This window comes from Helicoverpa armigera, chromosome 23 (assembly GCF_030705265.1).
Source record: "Helicoverpa armigera isolate CAAS_96S chromosome 23, ASM3070526v1, whole genome shotgun sequence".
NCBI lineage: Eukaryota > Metazoa > Arthropoda > Insecta > Lepidoptera > Noctuidae > Helicoverpa > Helicoverpa armigera.
This window is the reverse complement of record NC_087142.1, coordinates 5,284,673-5,310,723: the sequence shown is the minus strand read 5'-3', so window position 1 is coordinate 5,310,723 and position 26,051 is coordinate 5,284,673. Positions and strand designations below refer to the sequence as shown.

At 35.5% G+C, this 26,051-nt stretch overlaps 2 protein-coding genes across 2 annotated transcripts in view; both read left to right on the top strand.

Moving 5' to 3' along the window:
• LOC110380730 (uncharacterized) overlaps nt 1-26,051 on the top strand; it is a 222,030-nt gene that overhangs the window by 79,561 nt on the left and 116,418 nt on the right. The window lies entirely within an intron of this gene.
• LOC110380728 (histone acetyltransferase KAT6A) lies at nt 19,181-24,853 on the top strand. The gene is made up of 5 exons (XM_064040941.1): nt 19,181-19,512; nt 19,661-20,420; nt 20,734-21,231; nt 21,290-23,367; nt 23,639-24,853. Exons 2-5 carry the CDS (start codon nt 19,665-19,667, stop codon nt 23,745-23,747), a joined length of 3,441 nt encoding a protein of 1,146 aa, XP_063897011.1. The 5' UTR covers nt 19,181-19,512; nt 19,661-19,664; the 3' UTR covers nt 23,748-24,853.

The following is a 26,051-nucleotide window of genomic DNA, read 5'->3' as shown; positions in this document are numbered from 1 at the left end:
TTCAAGATCTCGCATAAATCTCTTCGTCTCAATGATCTTCTTGCTTTTAAAAACAAATGCGCAAGAGTTGAATATGTCAGCTTCTATGATAGACAGGAATATTTGAGTAACCGATAAACAGTTATAACATCAAAATTAACTGGTTACATGTAACGGTTTTTCGGGAAAATGGTATAGTTGTTTTTCATTTCCGTATTCAGGGTAGGAAGTTTCAAAGAAAGGAAACGTAAACATATAAATATATCTTTTGAAGGAGATATGTTTAACATGGAAATCTTGCAGTAACTACACAATTTTATCAAATAAATAGTAGGAAGTCATGTTTCAAATCGGTTAGTTTAAGTTTCTCTTCAGAAAGGCACAAAAACTTATACTTTAAGACCTGGGAATCGAACTCGAGACAACATGCCAAGTTATTGAAACCAATAAACAAACAGAAAATCTATTGAAATATGAAATAATGCATCCTTACTCAAACTCAGACTGATGTAAAAATTGGCGGTATTCAGTTGTTTACTCGTTAGATAATTCCTGATTCAAGACATAACACCTAAAAATATACTCTCATACATCTCTAGGTCATCAAAACATATTTTTTAAGAGTATCCTGCAGACTGGAGACTAAATAGTCGCCTGAAAGTTGACCCGATAGTAAGCGAACATTTTTTTATTAGAAAATGTTGATTGCAATCAAAGTTTTCAGTCAGTCGTAAATACCTGGTCTTTGTAATGTACGTGCTTCCATTCATCTTCATACTGATTTATGAGCCCAAACAAACTATCGGCCGACTAAAAGTTTGCAGTATGCGGGAGCTTTTAAAACATGAATTAGCCCTGGTTATTGAAGGTCGTATGCCGTCATATAAGTTTTAAGATATTTGGGACAACTCGCTAGTTATCTCGTGAATTCTGGAATATTTTTAACTCCAGTTTATGTTGTTTTCGACCTTGCAGTCCGTTATATAGGATTTCATGTTGCATCGCTAATTTGTTACGTATTTCTTGGTTAGTTATGGTATCTTAGTTATGCATTTTACACGATGGCGCCTGGAGGGACGCTATATTTCTCTGCTGCAGTTTTATTGGGATGTAATCTTACATATTGCGTTTTCTTAAATACCTTAAAAAGAGAAAACAGCTTTTCTTAAGCGATATAGATTAATCTAAATGCTAACAAGATGTTGATATGTTTTAATCGCGCAATGTGACAAATGAATCAATTACAGTTAATGAGTACGTTCAGTGAATGAATTGAAGCTATTAAACTAATAATAAATAATAACAATTTGTAAGTTTGTAAGAAACTAGAAAAGAAGACTAGGTACTGGCGTCTTAACGTTTGCAGGCCTCTTTCTTAGTTTTGATAATTCTGCTCAGCAAGACATTCTTAGTAAGTATGTTTTAAAATTATTAAAGTAGAAGATGCAGGACCACCAAATATGTTAAAACCGTGTTTTTTGCAGCATGCAACGCCGTCCATAATATAAAATGAGTTAATATCTAGACGTCTGGAACATTCTACAACGTATTTATAATACACTTTTATCGATGCACATGTTGTTTAACGGGTAAAAAGTTTATTTCCTCAAAGTGTAGTGTAGTCAAAACGAAAAAAACAGTATTTCGGCTCGCTGCCACGAACTAAACAGTGAATGATCTCACTAGAGTTGCTGGGCTAACAATATTTATAAAGAGTATGTTTTTAAATAACGTTAACATGTTAAATTATTGTTTTTTGGAAAGTTGACTTTTCGTGAAGATATTTTTGTTTGTAGACGCTTGTTGATCGTTTTAATGGTGTGTTTTTGATTGCGTTAGACGTGTTTATGTCGCCACTTCTAGCGTACGTAGATAGATTGGTAAGAAATGTTTTTTTGACAATTCTCCTTGAGCAAGCTTGGTGATAAACGCTCAAACGTCCATTCCTTCACTATAAGCGTCTTTCTTGCAATATCGACGGCTTAACATTAACTATAAGTCGTCCAATTTGGTAGTCTCATTGTTTCTTTTTTGTAAGAGAATTAAAGGTCTGTTTCCTTAAATCTACAGACTACACTTTCGAAAGGAGTCTCAATACAAATTCTAGATTAGCAATCCTATCAGTGTTTTCGTTTTGCACACGCATAGTTGAATTACCAGCCTGTTTCATTCAGTGCCAACAGTCTTACTTGTAAATCAACATTAGGATATAGATTGCATTGAGATTTATTGCTAGACTATCTTTCCTTTTCAATCTGGTGACGTCATAGTCTGTATTTAGTTGATTGAGAAATGGGTTGTGTCTAACTGGTTTTGGTTGGTTCTGCACATACATAGCAGAGAGTCTGTAGAGAAGAAGAACGTTTAAACATAAAGAGGTTGTTATTTAGAAATTTATGATTAAAAATTTTGTTAATTAATAAATAACATTTTGATGCACCTGGAGGTAAGAAAATACATAACCTTCTTCCGATTTCAAAGTTATCATAAAACCAGAATTTCAGAGATTTTAAACGTTTACTTTTGATAATTAAATTAACGATAGCATCTTCTAATTCATAATTTTTTTTTTTGTATTGCCACTAAGCTTTTGCTACACTATGCTAAGATTAGGAAATATTTTTATAGCAATCTAGCAATTTTACAATCTAAAGTATGGTTCGTTAGCACAAATAATCTACGCATTGCCAAATGTTCATACATATATTTGACAACAGCTTTTGTAACTACAGATATGTACACGAGTAACACAAATAATAGCACCAAAAATAAAACCTTAATACATACATTTATTTAGGTACTTAATACGTACAAATTCTAGGTCTGGCTATATTCCTAATAGCCCTTTAGCTGCTTCCTAAAATAAGAGCCAAGACTATTACAAATTACATAGAAACATAAAATCCATATTTAATTTTCTTCATAATCCCACAGAATAATTTAATAGGTGTTACAGAATATGTTACTTATTTGTCAGTCTACAAGTGTCGAGGTATTTTACAATAGTAAATGGTACATAAAATACCTATTGCAGACTTTAATACTGTATGGAGGTGCCAAACTTCTGCATAATTATAATAATTCTCTTTGGTTTTTGGTTTTCTGACTGATTGGCAAGTTGTTATGTGTTTGTGTTTTAACCGATACACGAGGTAAATACACGATGCAAGCACAAAAATAAGAAGGTGAAATTGGTGTGTACTTTCATCAGTAATGTACTTGAGCTTCACAAAAACAACCGTTTTAACAGTAAACTCCACAATAATATTTCCTGAAATCCAGGTTACCGAGATGATTCAACACATAAATCATTCTTTAATTAACTATACAAAGTGACATACAGTCCAAACACAGTGAACACCGATCCTTTTCCCCAAATTTTTGATCTCCGTTTATGATTGTAGAATAAGCCAAACTTAGTCTGATGGTTTCTACCGAATTAATGTAAAAATCAAACTCAAATGTATTTATTGCAAACATAGGTAGTAAGTACATAAGACATGATGAAGCATACATAATATAAGTAAGTCCGCTATGTTTCGCCTGTCGGCAAAATAGTTTTGATCCAGTTAGAGTTTTGATTGGTGATTAAAGCTCAATCCTTTCTGTATGAGAAAAGGCCTGTGCCCTGTATGGACGATGAAAAGGCTGTAGCGTATAGAGCTGACGATGCGCCTAAACGTAACATCACAAAGGTGTTGCGTCTACGCATACTATAAATCTGCAGTGACGTCACGTGCGTCGGCGCCGGTAGACAGGTGTATGCCCTCGTCATCACGTCTCAATGATACAAGGCGTATCATGTTTATTGTTTTTATTTACCTACGTTTTCTTACGTGTTGAAACGCTTGAATGAATAAGAAATATAAATTAAATGAATAAAAGTAAATGCGGTTTGTAATTATGGTTTTCAGGAAAAATCATGGTTTTCATTAGGATAGAAATGGCATTGATATAATAGAGGTGTCTGTACCAAGTATTGACTAATTGATATGCAAATGACAGTTTTATAGTGAGCATAAATCTGACTGATAGAACTAGAGATGTGTGCTTGAATATCGTTTTAGAATAACGTTTTTTTGTTTAATTATTTCTTTTCCGAAAAATATTGTGTCAAGTACCTGCTCAAGTAAATATTTTTTGAATTCTGGATTTAAAAAAAAAAAAATCCGTACAATGTCACTGAAGATGAAAACAATATAAAATCCTACTGTTTCGTAATTAGCGTTATTAGCCCACAAGATTGGGTTCATTATAAGTATTAATGTAAACGAGTTCTATTAAACTTTGGCTTCATTCCAACAGAGTGGCTCTCTGGTTTTATTGATATATATTTCGTTCAAGCATTAACCGATTATTATTCTAACTATTTTGAAAGATGTACGAAACGGTATTGTTCAACAGCTGGGAACATTTTGTTAGTAATATAATCCGTAGTTTTTGAATAAAAATACTGAAAACAATGGACAGTTTGTTTCTGTAGTTCTTTTTTTAAATGGGTGTCGGGTTTCTGTAAGGTTCAAGGCATTTTGTTTTTAGAAAAGTTGAGATGTGATTCTGAGTTTTCGTGGTACGGCATGTGATGAGTAGGTGGGAAAAGTGGTGCTACGAAGAGTGTGTTAAGTATGTATGTGGAAGGATGAAGAGGCACAGGTTAGGCGAGAACAAAATGGATTGACTGCCTGAAAGAGGAAGGCTGAGACATGAATAAAAAGCGAGTGGATGTTAGTCACGTCATAAATGAAGGCTGAAAAAAATGAATGGAAGTGTAAAACATATTGCACCGACCTCAAAAACACTTGATAACAGGCCAGGAAGAAGGAAGGGATGTGATACTGAAAACTATTTTGTTTTGGTATTAAAGGGCTTATAGTTAGCACTTCTAAAAGCGAAACTAGTCGCGTTCCAAGACTTGTAAGAGAACTTCATAAAACTAATGTTAATTTCTCAAACTTGAGTGACACAAAATGTTAAAAAGTTATAATTTCAATCAATATTTTGAAAAATTGCATACCGAAATCAAGTTTTCAGTATCTATTTGAACACAAAAACAATATCAAGTTATGAAGTTATCAGAAAGTCGTAACAAAACAGTGTTATCCGAAGCTTTGTTCTCGTCTAGTCTAACACTTTGTACGATCTCTCTTACTTGTTTAGTTTACAAGTTTTCTGCCCGAGTCTAGGAAACTGGTTTTTCATATTTGTTATGTTGTTCTAACTTTAACTTTTATGTTTACGTTTTAGCTTAGGTTTTGGAATAAAAATATTTTCCCTGTTTTTAGTGTCTCTCTATTTAAGATTACCTGCAAAACTCGGAGTAATCCTTACTTATATTATAAAAATAGAATTTGTTTCTTTAAACAAACTTTCAGTCAGATTTTCAATGAAATGTACACCTATATCCTACTTCATTCTTCCTTTATCATGGCCATCTCTCTATATACATATACCTATTATATAAATAACAACCAATCGTAAATTCAAACGACATTAAAGTCTTTCATACAAAATTCTATTATACATCACCGCAAAATATATGTACCCGTTTCGCGCAATACAATATGAGTTTCTCGTCCCAAATTCACGTCCTTTCAACTATTTCAAAGCCTAGTTTTGTATACGTAAACATTATTGTATATCACAGGTACCTTCCGACCCAATAATATCGTAGTAAGCATGCCATCAATCATTTGCGTTATCTTTCACTATTATTCGAGTAAGGCAGCATCCTAATTGGCGTGTAAGCTTAAGAGATTTAGTCGCACGACGCACGATCTTATGAGTACACATCCTAAAACGCCCCTTAGAGTAAGCAAAAGAAATGTTTAGGTAGCATGTCACTAGGTATATTATCAAAAATCCGTTAAAGAGCCACCGGTAAGACAATAGAATCAATCAATTGTGTCTCACGCACAATCTATCACACAAAGGATTAAAAGAAGAGATAGGAAGAAGAAAAAATAAGTATGAAAACGACTCTCCTACGACTCTAAGACTGACCCGTGGCCAATGAAAGAGCGCGTCCGCCGCTTCGCTGCGACGTGTATACGCATTATGCATGTGTGAGTGTAACCTCGATCGTCAACTGTTATATTTCGTACGATTTTTGACATTTAGGCCTTATTATCCGACAGGCCTTAATACCCGCGGGTACCTTATACCTAATAGATAAAATTGCATGAAAGTATGGCCTATGAGTCGCTTTTGAACTACTCGTGAAATACAAACCTGACATAAGCGATGGAGGAGATTGTTTAATAATATCTTTAAATATATAAAACTCAAAGGTGACTGACTGACTGACTGACTGACATAGTGATCTATCAACGCACAGCTGAAACCACTGGACGGATCGGGCTGAAATTTGGCATGCAGGTAGATGTTATGACGTAGGCATCCGCTAAGAAAGGATTTTGATCAATTCTACCCCCAAGGGGATAAAATAGGGGATGAAAGTTTGTATGAAACTTGCCCACGCAGACGAAGTTGCGGGCAACAGCTAGTAGGTATATAAATGGTTTCATAGTTATAAGTAGTGTTAACCCAGTTTGCAAATCGCATATTCCCATCAAAAATCCGTCACCCATTTGAGACGTACCCTAAGATATCCCTCGTGGTGAATGGAGAACAGATCTATAGGTGCGGTCTGGCTGCCAGCCAAGCCGTAGGTGGTAAAAGGTGTTTTCCAGGTGACGGCTGTCCACTGCCAAGTGGTAATGAACTTAGAGAGTGCGTCCACCTCGGAATTTTTAGTTCTTGAAGCTGGAGTTCCGTGTTTGTGTAGACGGTATCTTAACTGACCGTTCGTTTTTTGAATAGTTTTTTTTTGTTTTATTTTGAATCGGGTGAAACGGTTGGTTTGGTCGTGAAGGGAGAATAACATGGGGAAGATAGCTTTTTTATCCTGGTGCAAGAAGATTCTTCAATAGCCTAGCCTAGTATAGCTTAAACTTACAATGTATTAGTAAAACTCAGAAACGGCGATCACAACTAAGCAGTCTTAAGACCCAGATTACACCAAAACACATAGATATCTACAGGTTGTTGAAAAATTTCTCCGCTCTACTCTCCTTTTGTGAAGTTTGGACCTAAAACTTTAGGATTTCAGGAGACCAGGATTCAGCAAGAAGTCGGGGCAGGCAAATGTTATAGATTTTCTTTTTATAGAATGTTATATTTTTACCTAAACGTCTCATTAAGGTTAGACTTTTTGCCTTTCGAGTCACACGTTCAATTTTAAGACAAAGAGTAATTTTACCGAAATATCTATGATTTATGTGGTTTCGTTCATAGTTCTAATTTTATTTGTAAACCTGTCGACAAGTCAACGTACCTCAAAGACGTATTCTATGTGTCATTGGAAAAAAACTTACATTATTAGGTATTTTAGTCAGTATTGGTATTTGAACCTATGATTCACGGATGTCACGGTAATTTAGGACAAGTGTGGAAAAAATCGGATTTAGATAAAGCAGTTTCTGAAAATTTAAAACTGCGTAGAAATGTCTATTTTTGACGAAAGTAGGTATAAATGTATATCACCGATGTTAAAAAGGAGGAGGTTCTCCATTCGTCTCTGACAACACATGTACCATAAAACTATTAAACATGACAATAATATATAATATCTGCATTTTAGAAGCAACCATTACAATTGCTTGGCTTCATGTTTAGTGTAATGCAGTAAATTGTCTCTTTAACCCTGCCAAATATTCTATATGACAAACACATTGCATTAATGTCACAGTCTAGTCAAAACACCAGTTATTATACTTCAAAACTTGCAGTTGATCAACGAACACCCACTGGTAAACTGTGTCCTATTTAAAATACATTTAAAATCCATCGCTTCATTCGTTTACAAGGGATCCATCAAATTAGTTGGTGATCCATCAGGGTACGTCAAAGTGGGTCCAGATGCTATTTACCGGGAGTGCATTAATTTCAGCTTTCAGTAGATTACGGGAGCAATTATTTTACGTTGTTTTCGTAGACGATATTTTTTGTGTGAGGAGAAGTTTTGGTTATTATTAGCCTGTTACTAACCAGATGGTGGTACAGTTATGAGGTATGTAGTATATAGTCTTATATACATTTTTAAGTAACAAGTATCATAAAATTTAACCGATTTTTCAGCCAGTGGCAGATCTTGCTTCCTCAGTGTTTTGAAAAATGACTGTGTTAGATAACTCATAACTCCCACCCAAATAAGATAAACCTGAGAAATAAACAAAACACACTCATTTCCCAAATTACCCACCTTTAAACAACCAAAATAATTACACCATTTAATTCTTAAACAGCCAAAGAAAATGTCATCATATTAAACGAGATATTTTCAGTCTTTTGATATACCCAAAGTGCGTTAACGTTGACAAAATGATCTTAAAATTTGAATTTCAAACAAAGAGATCGCATCTAGCGAATAATTCAGACGACCCGATTTTCAAACTGGAATTAAAACACAATGAATAAATTAAAGATACCAAGTTACGATTAATCTTGTTTATGTAAATGTGTTATGTATTACGAAGAACATCGTTTTGAAATTAGGCTAGAGTTTCATAAAGACTAGACCAGTTATGTGGGTGAACCTGCTTTCTCATACTATGGGAAGTTTCAGTTGTGGTTTGAAAGACAATCGGTAATGCAAAAATAATACTTATTGCTAACAACATAAAGAATACAAATTGTATTTAATTTAATCATACTTGCCGAGTCAAATCTTTTTGCTAGACAAATTATCCTTTCCTACGAACTTCCTAGCACAACAGATCCGGACAAAAAAATTAATCAAATCAAAATTCCCGACCCGAAAATTGAGTTCAAGGTTCGAAGTTCCGTTCCGTTATAACCAGTAAAGCAATAAAGCAACACAAATAACAAGAATAGATTTCTTAGCCAAACGTTGGCAGTGGTTCGTTAAATCACATTTAACGATTTAGTGCGCGACTCCACGTATTCTGTCGTGCAAGGCCGAAATCTTGAAGTTGTTTGTGTTTTTACATTGTACTCGACTGTACTTACTTTTAAGTATGTTTGAGGCATTTGTGGACGAACACACTAAACAGTCGGCTGACAGTTGACCCGATGGGTGTTTTATTTCTTAGTAAAATTTTGATTTGTATAAAAAACTCAGTCTGTCTGATACAGCTAAATATCTGAACTTTGTAATGCGCGTACGACCATTCATCTTCATATTGATTTATGAGCCCAATCAAACTATCAGCCGACTTAGTTTGTAGCGTGCGGTCTCTTAATTTTTGTTTCAAAAGTAACAGAATTGCAACTTTTGGAAAACCTGTAAAGATTATATTCTAACGCATTCAGTTCAAAAATGTGACATATAAATAATGAAATACTAGTCTATCATCGTAGTTTTTCATGAATTATGAAGTTCAATGAAAATTAATGGAGTTTCCTTAACAAATGGTTCTAACATTTCAGGAATACGAAAGTTAATATAATTACGGACCTAGATTCCGTAGCTAGAGTTAAAATAACCAGCCGTTTAATTAATTTAATATAAAAGTAATAAAAGGTCAGCGCGTTCATAGAGCTATAAAGCTTAATAACCGATAGGTATAATTAAGTTGTGCTTGATTAGTAACGTTTATGGTTATAATATGTTTATTACTTATCTGTTTTTCCAAACAAATAAACTAAGTATTAAACTTACTAAGTAATAAATTCACTTTAAGTGATTATTTTTGTAAGTTTCACAAAGTTCCTAGGAGAATCATTTCTAACAAATGTATAGAAAGTAGCCTATATCCTATCTCAACCTCTGGCTACCTGCTTACCAAATCGGTTCAGCAGTTTTGTCTTGAACTCGAACACACGGTATTCTGATGGTCTGAAAGACCATCGAATATTCACTAATCTCCTTACAGTTAGACATAACAGTTACAAAGCAAATGCCACCTAAACTCTTCCAAAAAATAAAAACAAATGACAGTCAAATTCATTCCACATTCCCGAAAAAAATGTGCCTCATATAACTATCTTCGGTTACGGCATCCAAGTAACACTAGGTACTCATAACTCTACTCGTAAACTCAGTTACCCTCTGTCTTCGGCGAATTGTGATATTCAATCTTAGAAGCTTGCTATCATGTTTTTATATACGTCTAGCTAGGGAACGATCATAACAAATGTTATGGGCTATATTGCTCCCTGCTCAGTAGGTTTTTAGTAAAAAAACGTTGTAGGTTAAGGGAGCGATAGGTAACGATACGTTTATGTATTGGTGTCGGTACTTAGATGGATGAATATCTGTCTTACCGTGGCTTTTGACTGAAAAACATTACGACCTAGTTCAGGCAAATAAACCTAGTTAAGATAAGACCTAGTGATTTTGATTTGTTTTTGAAATAAATCATTTGAATTTGATTTGGGACTTTGGTCTTTGCTGTCAATGAAGATCTTGACAGAAAGACAATCATGGTGTTTGTACATATGTTTGCGTAATTTAAATGTAACTACAGTTCATAGAGTGAAGTAAGGAAAAGCTCCTTATTGTTTCTATTCTTACGTATGTAAAAATAATGTTGTAGAAGGAAGATGTCTGACAATCCAGAGGCATAATCATATGCTCGTATTTAAAAAAAAAACATATATAATTATTTTTGTCTCTTGTATTCGAGATGTGAATAAAAAGGTGTTAGAATTTTACGAAATGAAATGAAAGAATTGGGCCAATGTTATATTTGGTTGCCTTAATTCATAAAATCTGTCGTTTCAGCCCACGTATGACACAGTTCGCCTTTATAAGCTTAACTGAATAACATGTTTATTTATTTCTCTGATGACTATTATAGCAAATCTTTCAGAAGTACTGCTGAGTTCCAAATGATGTGGTTTACTACGTTTTCCCGCGAATATCAATTTTAGGACAACAATATAAGCTTCTGTTTTTATTTAAACAACTGTGTACTTTGTAACTTGAATATGTAAATTCATAGTAAACATTTGTTTTAAGAACCCCGAGGTTTTTGCTGTTGGTAATCCTGTGCCTTAATAGATTGCTTTAGGTATAAATATTTGGTGTAAAGATGGAGAAATATTATCTGGTTCAATGGTATCAAATAAAATATCTAAATGTATTTTTAGATTGTGGCTAAAAATAATACAAAATACGTTGGTTAATTTTATTTTTATAGTATCTGAAATATTAATAACATAAAGCATTTTCATAAAAGTTAATATTAAGATATCAATAAGATGATAATATTGCAGAAACCCAATTTGATATCTATCAGAACCTTTTCACGATCCAAGTTTATTTAGAGAGTAAAATATAAAATTCCAACTATAAATTTAATTTATTCAACTTGTGAATTTTATTTGTAAGTGGGTTATTCTGCAATGAAAACTAAGTGTATATCGGATAATCGGATTAACCTATCGATATAGGATCAGCTATTAAAATTACTATGAACGGTCAGAGATTAAACCGAAACTCAATTTGAGGGTTTTTATATGAATTCGTTAAGCTTGTTTATTGGTCTGTGTTATTTAAACTTTCGACACTTTTTTTATTGACGAGTGTTGGCATTGTTTATATATTAAAAATCTTTTAAAAAAGTTGTACCATATTGCAACAAACTTAAAAGTAAATGTTCGGGTTATATGTACATACGTATGTTATTTACTGTCGGTTAATACATCCTAAAATCTGTAACAATACAAGAGATTATTGAAGTACATAGATGCAATATATTACAAATAACAAAAATAATGAATGTACAATTTAAATTCATCTTCAAGAAAAAAAACCTAACTCATCTCAGCATTTTGATATTCTGCAAACCATTTCTACACTACACACTCCACGAGTTGAAATATCAAAATTGTTTAAAAACAAACGCAAGATGGCGCCTCCCGTATCATATTATGCAGCCCCACTTCTCCGAAACTATTCCGCGGAACAGAATTTGCCTTTCAAGCCAACGCGATTTTTCCGCAAGGCATGACATTATTTCACACAACTTACTGCACCCGCTCTATCCTCTACAAACAAGCTAACAGCCGACGTGCCTGCGAAGGGTATTTTCTTGCAGTTTCATAACTATATTTTATCAGCATTATCTTTGAAAGCAGGAGGAAAAAAACTGTTGTGAATCGCCCGCTTGTCCACTGTGCGATATAAAGTAGTGCAGCGCGCGAGCACACGATTTATGTGGACGGCACTGGGATCTATTTTTACGTTCCTTTTCTCGCGAAAAAATAGTTTATTATGACGTGAAGCTTTCCATTCGGTTCGTATGAGGGCAATGATAACGCTCTGAGCGGGGTTAACGGTCGCCGCTTGGAGACTTGCCTAATGCTCTACTGATGAGCGACTTGAGTTTTTTTCTTGTTATCGACATGGGGAAGTATGTTTTCTAATGCTAAACTAATAGAGGTTACAACTCTGTTTAACCATTCGCGGAAATGGTTAAGCAGCTGTAATAGACAAAAATAAATTTGTATGCAGTCTGAATGTTTCATGTCTTTCAAGTAATTCCGCAGTATGTAAAAATTACCAAGACGTTCGAAATTATACTTATAGCTAGCATTATACTGGAGTATCTTTAGTGAAAATATTGTTATTCTTTGACTTAACACAATGTCCACATAATCTTTCTCAAATAATAAAATCTACCAATAATAAAGTATCTACTAACAGCTTCTACATCCGATAAACTAGATCCGGTAGATCCGGGCGATTCCTCGGATCCGGAGCCGGACAAACAGTAACGATGTGAGAACGACACGATATTATTACGTCTAAATGTTATTGCAGCCGTTTCTGGATTCGTTTCTTGGTAGACGAATGTCTTCATTTGTTTTACAGTCTACGAATAGTGAAGTTTGTCTTTTCTGCATTAAGTTGTGGGTACTTTTATTCAAAAAAGTTTTTTATTACTAAGTTATTTGATCTATTTACAGCCTTTCTCCTTTCAAACTAGTGCATTACAAATAGTTTTGTTAATAAAATGAATTGATACTCGGTTTTTCTTGTGATTATAAAAAGCAGCTTGAAGTCTAAATAGATATTGCTCTTAATATCACATTTATGAAAATAAACATTGGTATATTTTTAAAGAAGTTCTATACATTATTTTTAATTTAAATAAAATATTTAGGTACGAAAATAAAAACGATTTGCGAGAGTATCGGTTTCTAAACATTTTTGTTTTGAATTTCTCTGTCTGAGTATTTCAAGGGATTTAATAAAAATAGAATATATTTTTATATAGAACGTAATAAAATATATCTGGATTGGTTTATTCGTTATTCAATTTGAAATATTTGAATCGCAAAACGTGTAAAATACCTACTGAATTCGATTTATTTTCTAGACGATATAGTAGGGGTGTTTTAAATTTTATTGGCCTTTATTAGACACAGGTAATTAATTAAAGGCTCGGGGCCTTTTTATTTTACCTAATAGTATGTATAAAAAAAAGTGTATGTTATAGTCGCTGCCATACAAATCTAAAAAATATGCATAAATTATAATAGCTAGGTAATAACTTAAAGACAATATTACTTTAATTTAAGGTACTAAACTAAAACGAAAATACAATTTCTTCAACCCCAATTTCTTAATTTCGAAACTCAAAGTTAATTCTATGAAAGTTTACCTCTGTACCTCTGTAATTTCTACCCGGAATTAATTAAACGTGCAGATTAGAACGTAATAGACATAAAATAACTATGAAATAAGGTCCGTGGGGCCCTTTGAAAATTCCCTGGATTCGTTCAAAAGTCATTTATGGACGTTAAAAGTTAATTTCGAACGAACCTTGAGGTTAAAACCTAAATTGGATTAGGAGCGCTAAAATTTAGTGCGTTCGCGTAGTAAACGGTTCGGGTTAGTCGTAAAATTAGTCGAGTTGGATTTGATGAATATTTTCGAGCTGTTTATGTACCTAATGTTGTGGATTGATGCTGTGTTTAGATGAAGAGGATAATACCGGTCCAAACACACCTACGTATCTATTGTGCAACACAATGTTGTGCTTTGTGAAGTGAAAACTTAATGAAGTTTATGATACCTTCCCTATTTCTGTGATGTTTATGAATATTTATTTCTATTTTATTTGAATCTTTACAATTTTAAACCATGTGCATTAATAAGCTTAAATGATTTTATACTTATTTATGACTTTTGATTATAAAACGGCGGTTTGTAAAAGTTAACAGATGTAGAAAATCTTGAGAGATGATCTAATTCAAAGAATGAAAAAAAAAAAATTCTAAACACAAAAACAAACGATGGCGTTAAATCCATTACTTTTGTACATTAAAAATCCATCAAAATCAAACACAATTTAAACAAGTTGCGTAATTCGGATTTGCGCAGATATCCGTAATTCCGATGTATTGTCGGCTATTACTAGCTAACATTAGAATTTGTTAATGCTAATCGTAAAATTCGATTTGATTACCCACATCTATCAAAGTGAATCGAAATGCTTTGGGAATGTTCAACAGCGGAACGTCGTAAAATCTTCAATAATATAATGCATGGTAGGTAGGTATAGTAAATACGGAAGAATCTTTCTGTTTCGTTTAATACTTAGTACATTTTCACGATTAAGGTTTATCTAGATGGGTTGCGGGATTGTTTTAAAGAGTTACCGCGGCCCTGGTACATGAAGGGCTTAAGAAGGAACATGACGGGTTTCTCAAGAGTCTGACACTCCCTCACGCTGCTGATTCACAGAGGGAGGGGAAATTTAATTATTTCCCATAAAAAAAGGTTAATCAAGATGGGTATATCGTTTCTCTGAATTCTGTAAAACTTGCTGGACCACTTAGGTATTTGAATAATCTAGCCATAGTGCATAGAAAATCAAATCTTACAGTAAGGTAATATTTTGTAAACTAAAAAATCAATAGTCGAGAAATAAGTGGGACATAAATATTTGTTCAGTTTTCCTACACTCCTCGCCATGCAGTCTGGATGAACTAAATAAATACATACTAAAAACATGCGTTAAATATAATAGTTCGCGTAATAGTTGTTATCTGCATAACTGCTAAATACCTAGTAAATATTTTACGGCTGCACTAATTCCTGTTAATGTCCTTTATCCCGGCGTATGCCAAATTTCCTAGTTATTCGCTGCTACTAGTTGGACGTAGTAAACAAAAATACATTTTCAACATGTGGAATATTTTTGGCAAAGTTTTTGTATCCTATCTATTGATATTTCTTGCATCTTAAACATGGAAATAGTACTGTTAACTTTTTAAGAATGAACAGAAAATCTAGTATTAGGTATTAGTATTATACATTGTTGAATCTTCATAGGATAGTTTTTATCCGGATGCGGGACGTCGCTCTTGCAGTGTACGCAAGTGTAGACGTCGGTGGCAATATAAGGTATTTGTCTGTATAGTCAAGTTTGTACATTATCCGAGTAGCAAAGGCTAGCGAAGCTTTACTGAAAGGTTATCCAAAACAAGATAGAGGAATGTAGCACTGAAAGATTTGAAAAATGTGTCCGAAAATGTGCAATGTAGAAGACAGAGTGAAGTGGACAAGAAAATTCAGGAGAGCCGACCCCAACATCACGTTGGATACGTAGTAGGAGAAATAAAGATGAATTAAGTAGATACATAGGTGCATCTCCATTATAGTGAAAGAAGCATTGATAGTCGCCAACCTTTGAAACCCGTGGCGTATTCCGGTTAAACTAAAAATAGGAGACGACAGGGGTGTCACGTTTGCTTCGAATTTATTTGCATTGGCGTATTGGCGGCTCGAGTTACCGCATCCAGTCTCAGGGGTGCCGAGTAAAAGCTATATAGGTCCGGGATATTTACAGTCTCCAGCTTCATAATCTAAGTATATGGGTTTATTTACATTTTATGCAACTGCATTTTTAAAAGAGTAAAAAGGATTTCCGTACAACTAACTGGTTCGTGGTAAGGGCTTGGATTAGTAATAAAAATTATGTAAACATCCGACTTGATGATTACTTCTGAGATTCCTTCCTTTTGGGAAGTCGGTTATTAAAGTTCCACCCATGTTCTATATAAGGTACTTCTATTTATTTCAGCAGATTCCGGTTGAATTACGTCTTAACCATTTTTATTATACGATGTGGTTGTGATTATTAATAGTCCTGGAATAAGCCGCTTGAAAAGCATGTAGAATGCTTTGAAATAAATCTTTACAATAAAGAGGATTAAAATGGTAAAATAAATAAACAATCTCATCAACTACAATGTTAACTCTGACAGCCCTACAACCATACACAATCCTACTAATCCTAAACTGAATACCAACCAACCAACTGTTTGTATTGTTGAGCCAATTATTACTAAACAAAGTTTATTCATAGCTCCAAAATTGCCCAACGCTGGGCACGAAAAGTATGCTTAATATGGGACAGATGCAGAAAAATATTAAATGGTACACTTCTTACAATACCTATAGCTTCCTACGCTTAGTAGACATATAGGAACAGATACGGTAAAATAGACGGAATTCTTGCAATATAGCTTCTTATTTTTGGAAAAAGAATTCGAGATATTTTTTTATCATTGTTTTTAATGCCTGTATTTTAGAATTTTATTCAAACTGAGATTTTGTTTGAGCATACATTTGGAATTATTTGATTTCCTTTTGAATGTTTTTTAGAGTTAGGAAAGTTCAAAAAGTTGAGGGACTGTCTTTCCAGTAACTCCAATTCTCCTCAAATTAGGTGCATCTATACCTAACGGCAAATCTGTTTCTTTTTGTTGCGCATAGCAATAACGTCATAAAGTTAACAAAGACTTGAATATAAAAAAATGAATTTACAAATAAAAACCTCTTTTAAAAAGAACTTACGGAAGATTTTCTCAAATCTGGAAAACTAAACTAAATGTATGTCTGCCAAATGCACATTGGTAGGTTTATAACTATGAATTAACGCAAAATGTTTGAAAAACAACAAATAAATAATTTTACTGTTAAAAAGAGACATTTATCTTGTAGCACTAAAGTATGTTTTCTTTGTTTACAGAATGGCGACTAAAGGAGAATCTGTGAAAACAGAGGTTAAAGTAAGTACCTATCTGGTTGTTTACGCGGCTACAAAGAGAGTTCCTAATTTATTACCGAGAGCGCGTAAACTTTGGAAAGGTAATATAATTTGTATAAATAAATGTAATGTGTATGGCAGACAACGTTTTTTTGAACACCTAGATGTAGATGTTGGAAAGTAAACTAATTTATGATGTAAAATGAAAAATAAAGCCCAATTTAGAGACAAAAGATATCCTGCATAATGAAATAAAAAAACATTCTTTTGGTTTCTTGTATGTTTTGCACCCATGGTTTATAATGTTTGTAATGGAGTAAAATAACTGGCTTGATTAACTTCAAGTAGAAGTATTTTATTCATCTTAATTTGAGCATAGGAGCATAGGGGCGGTCTTTTGTAAATTTGACCCTCAAAAAGCTGCTGATTTTCAGACTACTTTGAATAAGTGACTTTTTATATTTTATCATATCTTTGCATTCAATGCATATAAAATACAGTTGACCTAAAAAACTGATGTTTTGATAAACCTTTGCAGCAGATGGACAGTTCAAAGAAAAGAAGTTTATGCGCTCATTTCTTTTATCTATTTCTCTTTTATGTGTTAACTTCCTTTAGAAATGTATTTCATAGAGTAATCATGCTTTTATCTCGTTACATATTTATGAAGAAAATATTTCTTTGCATCAAATGCTTGCAGTATTTTATCGAGCACAATTTATATCTAGGTCGCTGTAATAATTTTCCAGTCTCAAATATTAGGTCATTGTCACATAAAGCAATAAAATAGTATCTCTCTATAGATGTCTGCATAGTTTTAATAGTAAGCCTGTAAAAATGTAAGTACGATTTGTGCCAAATAACTTAAATATTTTTTTTTACTTTTTCAATTGTGAGCAACTTCGGATAAATAGATAGACAAGCATCTCGACAGGCACAAAGGTATAAATTGCTTACTAACAGAATACATAAATAAACCGTTCAAGAAATAGCTATCACAATGACTAAAAAATAAAACTTTATAATTACCACAACAATTAAAGCATCAACGAATACCTAATCCACTTAATTCAGCAATTGTTGTAAAATCTTCAAGAAAACAAAACAGCATCACAAGAAAGGAACACAACAGATATCCGCGACCTTGGATTACTAGAAGTCACACAACATTATTCTTCATTAGACCCAATGAGTCCTCTGAGCTCAACTTAACGGCACAACACTTAAAGCCATGAACTTTATTCCCAACACGAAAGCTACAGCCAAAGCCTGCGGATTTATGTCCCCTTTATTTGACAACTCTTTAAAAGACACTCAAATCGACTTTGTTTATACTGGATTACAACCGAGCGTGGCAAAACGACAGATACATCCCACCTATTAGTGCCAACCCCTGAATTATAGCTCCACAGATCACACAAATAAAATCAAATTAACTAAATTACCATTTCAACGAGCCATTTCAAAGAAAAAACACAATTTGTGGATGCATAAAATCTTAAGAAATGCAGCGAAATGAAATATTGTAAATATGCAATGGAGCCAATATTCTGGATATGTGTGAATAGTATTCGATTCAGTAGCAAATGTAAGCAATGTCGAACGGGAATGTTTTGGTTTGGAGCCAACATTAATAGCGGGGTGATATTTGGACGAGCAGCCGCTGTCGGCTGTAAATCTCGGGATAAAGCTGCATTTATATAAATATTTTACTTTCAACATCAAAACTATGCTCGCCTGTTGAAGAAAGGCACGAGAAAATTGTAACAAGTTTATTATAAAACATTTCAACATTCGCCATGAATCCTCGCAAAGATCAAGTACACTACAATAAAGAAATGTAAAATCTTCACTTTATTTTAAACATTTCATGAAACACGGAAAACGTAAATAGAAAAATAGGACAATGTCATATAATAGCCGTGCTCGTAAAGGTGGATGAACTATGCGATGAAATACAACGAAGAGAGAATTCGGACGCGACCCCCGGCGCTGATCGCTGTGATGCAATCGCATGGTGCAAGTAAGATGAACGGCTCTGCATCACAGATGAATGAAGGCGTAGGATTGCAATAAATAATAATCGCGAACCTGTCGGAAGTATTATGGATGTTGTTTTGACGATTTGCTCAAGACAAATTGTAGACGAGGCGCCCGTTATTGGGGTCGGTACGAAAATACATGGCGGCGGCGAGCAGACGGCAGTAGGCGGCAGGCGGCGTACGCGCCGACCGCGCGCACCACCTCCCGGATTCAAATGTACCGGCTCATTTACTACTCCCGCGCTATATTTAACCGCTGCGACCAGATTAATATCTGCATGTTCTGTCACAAAAATAAGTGATCCGTCTCCCGAAAGTTGTGATGTGAAAATTGATCTATGACAAGTGTTGCCTTCAGTGTCAGATATAAATATGTTCACTGGATAAACAAATACGCGTACAAGATCTGTAGTTCACTGCAGCGCAGGAAGTACATGTAACATTTGTGGTGAACATCAGACCTCGTGAGTACCTCGTATCTATTTTCTTCGGTTTTGTCAATTTGCCAAATCGCGTCCCGAGCTTTTATCGTTTAAAAAGTCACATTATAATATTATATCGTAAACTTTATGATGTATGGAGATTTAGAGTAATGTACGAAACTTATTTCAGCGATATGAATCCACCGTCAGCGCTACACGGCGCGATGAGCCGCGACCGCAAGCCATTCACCTACACTCCGGGCGGGCTCGATCTCTCGGAGATCAAGTCCGAGCGGATGGCGAAACGGCTAATGAGGAATGCAATGAATCAAGGCGTCCCCGAAGTGCCACTACAATCAGTTCATTCACAATCGAATCCTTCAGCTCCAGTCGCTCTGCCGAACTTTAATTGTTTGCCAGTTCAAGTGTTTCCAACGTTTAATTTACCTGCGAATCCAAAGTCATTACTTAGAACTAGGAGTCACCCTGACCAAAGAGAGGCTCCAGTACAAAGAGTTGCGCCTCCGTTTGTAAATAAAGTGGAAAGTAGTGAACCATTTAATAACAATAATAAATATACGCCAACGTACCCGCAGGTAAACAATAACAGACCCGCGTCTATGTACGAGTACAGCTCGCCGCCGCCGCCCGTGAGCACTTACACCTCACCGAGAGTGAGTTACGGCAGTGATGGATACACAGCACCACTGCTGCCAGAAATCAGTTATGATGCAGAGTACTTACGCGCTCCATCGAAGATTTCTAGTGCTACTGAACAGCTACCCGAGCTGAAAATAAGTGAAGACAAAGACATACTTCCTAAAACTGAAAGTGTTGACACAAGTTTAGATTTAACTATAGAACCGTTAACTGAAGTGACCATTCCACCTATATTGGCATCACCCGTTACAAAGCCTCTTGAAGACAATGCGGGAACTGAAAATGAACAGGTTCAATTAAAATTACTGTATACTTATTATGTCTATATTTACATGTGTGTTTTCGTTGTCTGTTATACATACTTACTATACAACATTACGGAACTATAGCAAACATACTAACGTACTCGTTGTGAGTTTCAATGTTTTATTTATTCGTATTTAATTTATTTTTTACAATTTGTATTTTATCATACATATACACAAATACACAATATTTATGTATTTATTTGTTGTTACGTATCTAATGTATGTATTCATACGAAATAAGTACTGGGCAAGTTGAAAAATGTTCTCTCTAAATTATGCATTCATTTGATTTCAGAGAGAAGTCAAAGTGGTAAAGAAACAAGTTAAGAAAGAAAACAAAGTAGAAGAGCAAAATGGAAACCAGAACGGAGACGAAGCAAGCGTAGAGGCTGAAATGACTGTGAAATTACCGACGAAGAAATCTGCAGCTAAAACCGAGACCAAAGTAGAAGTAGTTAAGAAAATTCTGCCTGATGGCTCAGTTGAAGAAGTCAAAACGACTACAACAAAAACAACAATCGATGGAAGGACAGAAATAAAAACAAAGACAGAAACTACAATTATTCCGAAAGAGGCAGATTCTGAAGAGGAAGTTGTGGAAGAGGAGGAGGAGGAACAAGCTGAGGTAGAAGAGGTTCAGGAAGAGGTGGAGGAACCTGAAACTACGACAGTGACAGCAACAGTTGCTGCACCGAAAGAAAATGGCCAGGAAAGCAAAGTTGTAAAACGGAAGAGGTCAAATCAACAACTAAAAAGTTGTTCAAGATCTCGAAGAACAGTCATAGATAGAAGAGCAAGAAGGAAGTTGAAGTCGAAAAGAGTTTCAGGCCAGAATCCATCGTTCGTCGAAGGAAATCGAAGAAGAATCATCATCCTCATCAATCGAAGAAGAAGAAGAAGAGAAAAGAAGAAGAAAGAATCAAGAGACTGAAGTTACGGAGACCAAAGATGATGAGGAGAAAGAAGTTGCCTCAGAGGAACCTGCTGAAGAGCCAAAGGAACCACCAAAAGAACCCGAAGAGAAGGTTATTAAGGTAGAAGTTGCCCAACCCGAGGAACCAAAACCGCAGCCGAAAGAAGAAAAACCAGAACCAGCACCTCAAGCAGAATACAAGATACCTATTAGAGAACCCTCCATCCCTCTAGAAAAAGTTGAAGACGTCGAGATAAAGCCAATCGGAAGTTCACCAATTATATCTAAAACACACACAGAGAACACTGAAATTATTAGAAGCACAATAGATCCTAAGAGTGGTCTGAGTACTCAAACGGAGTACAACAAAATCGAAAATATTGTGACAGTGAACCGTACCACCAAAATTTTAGATCATAATTACGAGAATTTGACTCAACAAGGTATCCCTACTGTCAAGACTTATTTCCCACCTCCTAGTTTAGATAGAATTTCTACTTCGCCTTTACCCTCGAGACCTTACCAACCTTCGTATCAACCAGAACCTACCACTGAAAGACGTCACAGTCTTCTCTTAGAGAGATTGAGCATGGAACGTCAAATGCCCTCAGATATTTACCAATATGGTAACCAGCCTCAAGAGCAGCCGCAATATCAAGATGAACCCAGGGCAGAGGTCCTCACTGTTAGTAATGTGAAACCCAGCTCCATTGCCAGCGACCAGCAGTGGTACAAACAGACGAACCAGCAGAATCTCATTTATAATAATGTGTCGTCTACTCCTACACCCGCTAGTCAGCCTTGGGCTCAACCAAAGTCCCAACCTCAAGTACAGCAGCCATACCAGCCACAGCCTCAGTACCAGCCTCAACAGCAATACCAGCCCCCACCACCCCAGCCCCAATACCAGCCTTCCCCCACTCCCCAGCCTCAGTATCAATCGCCCCTCACTCCTCAACCCCAATACCAACCATCCCACACGCCTCAGCCTCAGTACCAACACTCTTACTCAGAACCCGCTCCCGAAAGGGCACCAACAAGTTACTCCACATACACACCTACACCTAAATGGACATCTAACACTGAACAAAACACTTCACAATCCACTCAATACTCTTACCTAAGCAAAGACACATCAGACAGCTACAATAAAACTCCACAGCAATACTCCTCAGGATACGTCCCGCCCCCATGGGAGCAGGACAGCAGTTACACATCTGTCAGCAACACTTCTACAGTTTACTATCAACCAGCACCACAACCCCAAACTCAATCGTACACTCCCGCTCCCACTTCAGGCTGGAAACCTCCGTCTTCCAAATTCACCAAAAATCCCCCAATCGCCTACATACCGCCGGCTCCCAACCAATCATTTGTTAGGTCTGCTTCTGTCTCAGAGCCTCCAAGAACACCAGGACGCAAGACTTACTACAGCGAGTATGAGAGGCGGTACATCACTGTACCGGAGTCGACTTACATCCCGACGGAGACGAAGTATCAACCACAGCCCGACCCGTCTCCCCAGTACTACTACGATAACAACGAACCTTCGGAGGAGGTTGAGCCTCAATGGCGCAGGGAGCTTAGGGAGTTCACTGAGAAGACTTCTCAGACCACTACAACAACTGAACAGACCACCGTTCAGCCCCCATGGGAAACAGATGCTAAGTATGCAAAGAATCCGTCCGTACAGTATACTCCGACCCCGACTTGGAGCCAAACACTGCGACCACGTTCTTGGCGCGAAAGGAGTTTCGAATCAGAGTACGTGTCGCAAGAATGGCCGAAGACCAACACATTGGGTAGGGGCAGGCCTTTGAGTACTATTGGCAAGAGCTTGGACTCGCCGATTCCTGAAAGGAGCCGAGGTGTGTCGGTGGACCGGTACAACCCCAGCAGCTACCACTCGCCGGCGGAGCACCCGCCCGTGCAGGCGCACACGCTGACCACGCCGGTCGCCGGCTACCACAACCCGAACGTGCCCGCGTATCATGCCCGTGCCTCAGCTGAACCAAGGTAAGGACAATAGATTTGTCAAAATATTTATATTGTCGGATGAATTTCGTTTTCTCGATTTTAATTTAACTAGCTTTAAGCAAACTGCAGGAAATGAATTTGCAAATGAATGCGTCATAAACATTCTGAAAACTTATTATTAGCTAAAACGTATTCGTCATTTTGTAAAGTCGAGGTTTTGTTGCTAAAGATGCCACATTCCTTCAAATAGCTGTCATTGTTGAAAACCGATACGTTTTCTCAAAATAACTTGAATGTTCGCTATTTTCAGAGAGCAACCGACATCTTACCAGCCGCGCGCGCATAGGGAAGCCCGAGCCAGCCCCCTCCAGTCCCGATCCTTCAAGTACCTGCAATGGATCACTGGCACAGAAAACTGAAATAATTAGGACTAACTTTAATTTTAAGCCTCCTTATAAATATTAATTTTATCAAAAGGTTTATACATCGTTTGTAAGAAATGTTCTATTTATGTAAATTGAGGAATGTGATTATGACAGCTGTAGGTAGGCTAAAGTCCTTCTAGATAATCCTAAAATTCTTTAGACCGAATTCATAGCGATTATTGATGAAGTGAAAGGTATTAAGTGTCGTGTATAGGTCGAAACGAATCGATTGAGAGGTGCTGTAAATTGTAAGTTAGGATCTTTAAAATCTGTCTTCTCTGTAATTAATTTTCACTTTCATATAATGTAAATACTGTTTGCCACGGGCCTTGTTATACGTACTAAATGCATGTTTTCAAGTATTTATCTTTGTCGTCTTATTTGTATCTCTTGTATTGAGGGACTGCGCGATATTTTTATGTGATAGATCTTTTATATTATTGATTTTTTCTAACCTAGTCAACGGAGACATGAATGTCGCTAGTCTTAGCTCTATAACTTAAAACAACACCAATGCATTTCTGCTTTATTTCGTACTAATTAAGTACTTCAAAATTAAGTATAATATTACAATTAGCATTTATTTATATTGTTCGAAAATTAAAATTGTTTTGTTAACTAAAAATTCTAATTTATTTGCAATTCGAAATTAAGTTTCTAATTTTAAACTGAGCAGTTATGTTCGTTGTTTGAAGTTAAAACTTATTTAGGGTTGATTGAAAATTAGAATTTTAAATGGAGCGAAATTATTTTTTGTTTTCGTTAAACAATATTAGTAAGCGAAATTAAATTAATTGTAATAGTAGTGTGTACACATGATACATTGCGTCTTTTGTTAAAAAAGAACGTTTTATGTACATTAGTTGGTGCACGTGTTGCTTTATTAATGTACTTAGCCTAAATATTACGTTATCTATTTAATTAAAGCTACAAATAACCGCATTATACAATCAGAAGTGTGTTTAATAAAGTTTCTTGTCTCTTCCATAACAAATAAAATAGATGCATGGTCCTTAAGTTGTAACAATAATAATATTGTTTCATTTTATGTTATTTGTGAAATCATTGTTGAGTTTTATTTAATAAAATATTCAAGTTTATTGCTTGTTTACTTCATACGGATATAGGTCGACGAAAATGTCGCTCGGTATTCGAAATTCAGAGATATGTGAATGACCTTTTTACTGATATAAAAGCTCTTTTACCGATAAATCTTTAGCAAGTTTACTTGTCTAAACGTTAACTTAGTAAAAGCTAAGTTTTTCTAAAGCCAGAAGATTAAAAATTACGTCACGCAAGCTCACTACCGCAGCTGGCAAACTCATATAATTAAAATTACCTCCTCGGAAGCAAACGTTACTACATTAGCTGTTTAACATAATTAATTAAATAAATTCTTAGTTAATTCACTTTAGAGAACCTTTTAGAATGCATGGTTGCGGTCACGTCCCGGCAAATAAGGATATATACGTCTTTCATCTACCCTTCCCTCTTAACCCTCTCACTGGCCCGCAGACCGTAAAATTCTTTCTTTACAGCGTTGGTACAGCGAAAGGCTCTCTTCGTTCAACCAAACTAGTGTGTCCACGTGCAGTTCAGTACATTATGCGATTTTAAAATGCGCTGATCTCAAACGTGGAAAGATTCTTTATAGGTAATCCTTTGTGGAACGTACTTGGCAGAGGGTTAGAATTTTTGTAAATTGAATTTTGAAGAGGGATTTATTTTTGGGTGACGGTTGAAGGCGTTCTAAGTATGAAAATATGCTTTTATTTTTTTAAATATCGAATGAAGATATATGTAGATGTGAATTGGACATCTAAAAACTACTGGAAATCTATGAAATAATGCCTGATTTCTATTCCCTATCTATTCGCTTTTTTGCGATTATAGATTGTTTGACATAAATAATTTAAGTATATGGAGCTAATGTCAAAAGACGGCTGGCAGGAGCTAGATGCGAGACCCCGAAAATCGATCTCAGTGGCGTGCACATGAAGAGGCCTATGTGCAGTGGACTGCGATAGGCTGATGATGATGATGAATGTTAAAATTCAATCTCTAATATTAAATCAACAGATGATGATAAGTTATTGAAATCCAGCGTAAGTAGTTTCATAATAAAGTTTTGCAACACGGAAATACGGTTTTTTCGTAAGTAAAAATGCAATAACGTTGTGAACTATAACAAATATGTATCGGCCTGTTATCTGGCAATAGTCCAGGTCATTTATCAAGTTGTGACCGCGGCGTTGTCCAATTATGTGCCGTGTTTTTCGATAAGCATCACTTATAATG

Excerpts from the sequence above, each read along its gene's own strand:
- LOC110380728 (XM_064040941.1), top strand. The coding sequence starts at position 19,665 with ATGAATCCACCGTCAGCGCTACACGGCGCGATGAGCCGCGACCGCAAG. Across the intron at positions 20,421-20,733 it reads CGGGAACTGAAAATGAACAG|AGAGAAGTCAAAGTGGTAAA; the intron begins GTTCAATTAAAA and ends ATTTGATTTCAG. Across the intron at positions 21,232-21,289 it reads GAACAGTCATAGATAGAAGA|GAAATCGAAGAAGAATCATC; the intron begins GCAAGAAGGAAG and ends CGTTCGTCGAAG.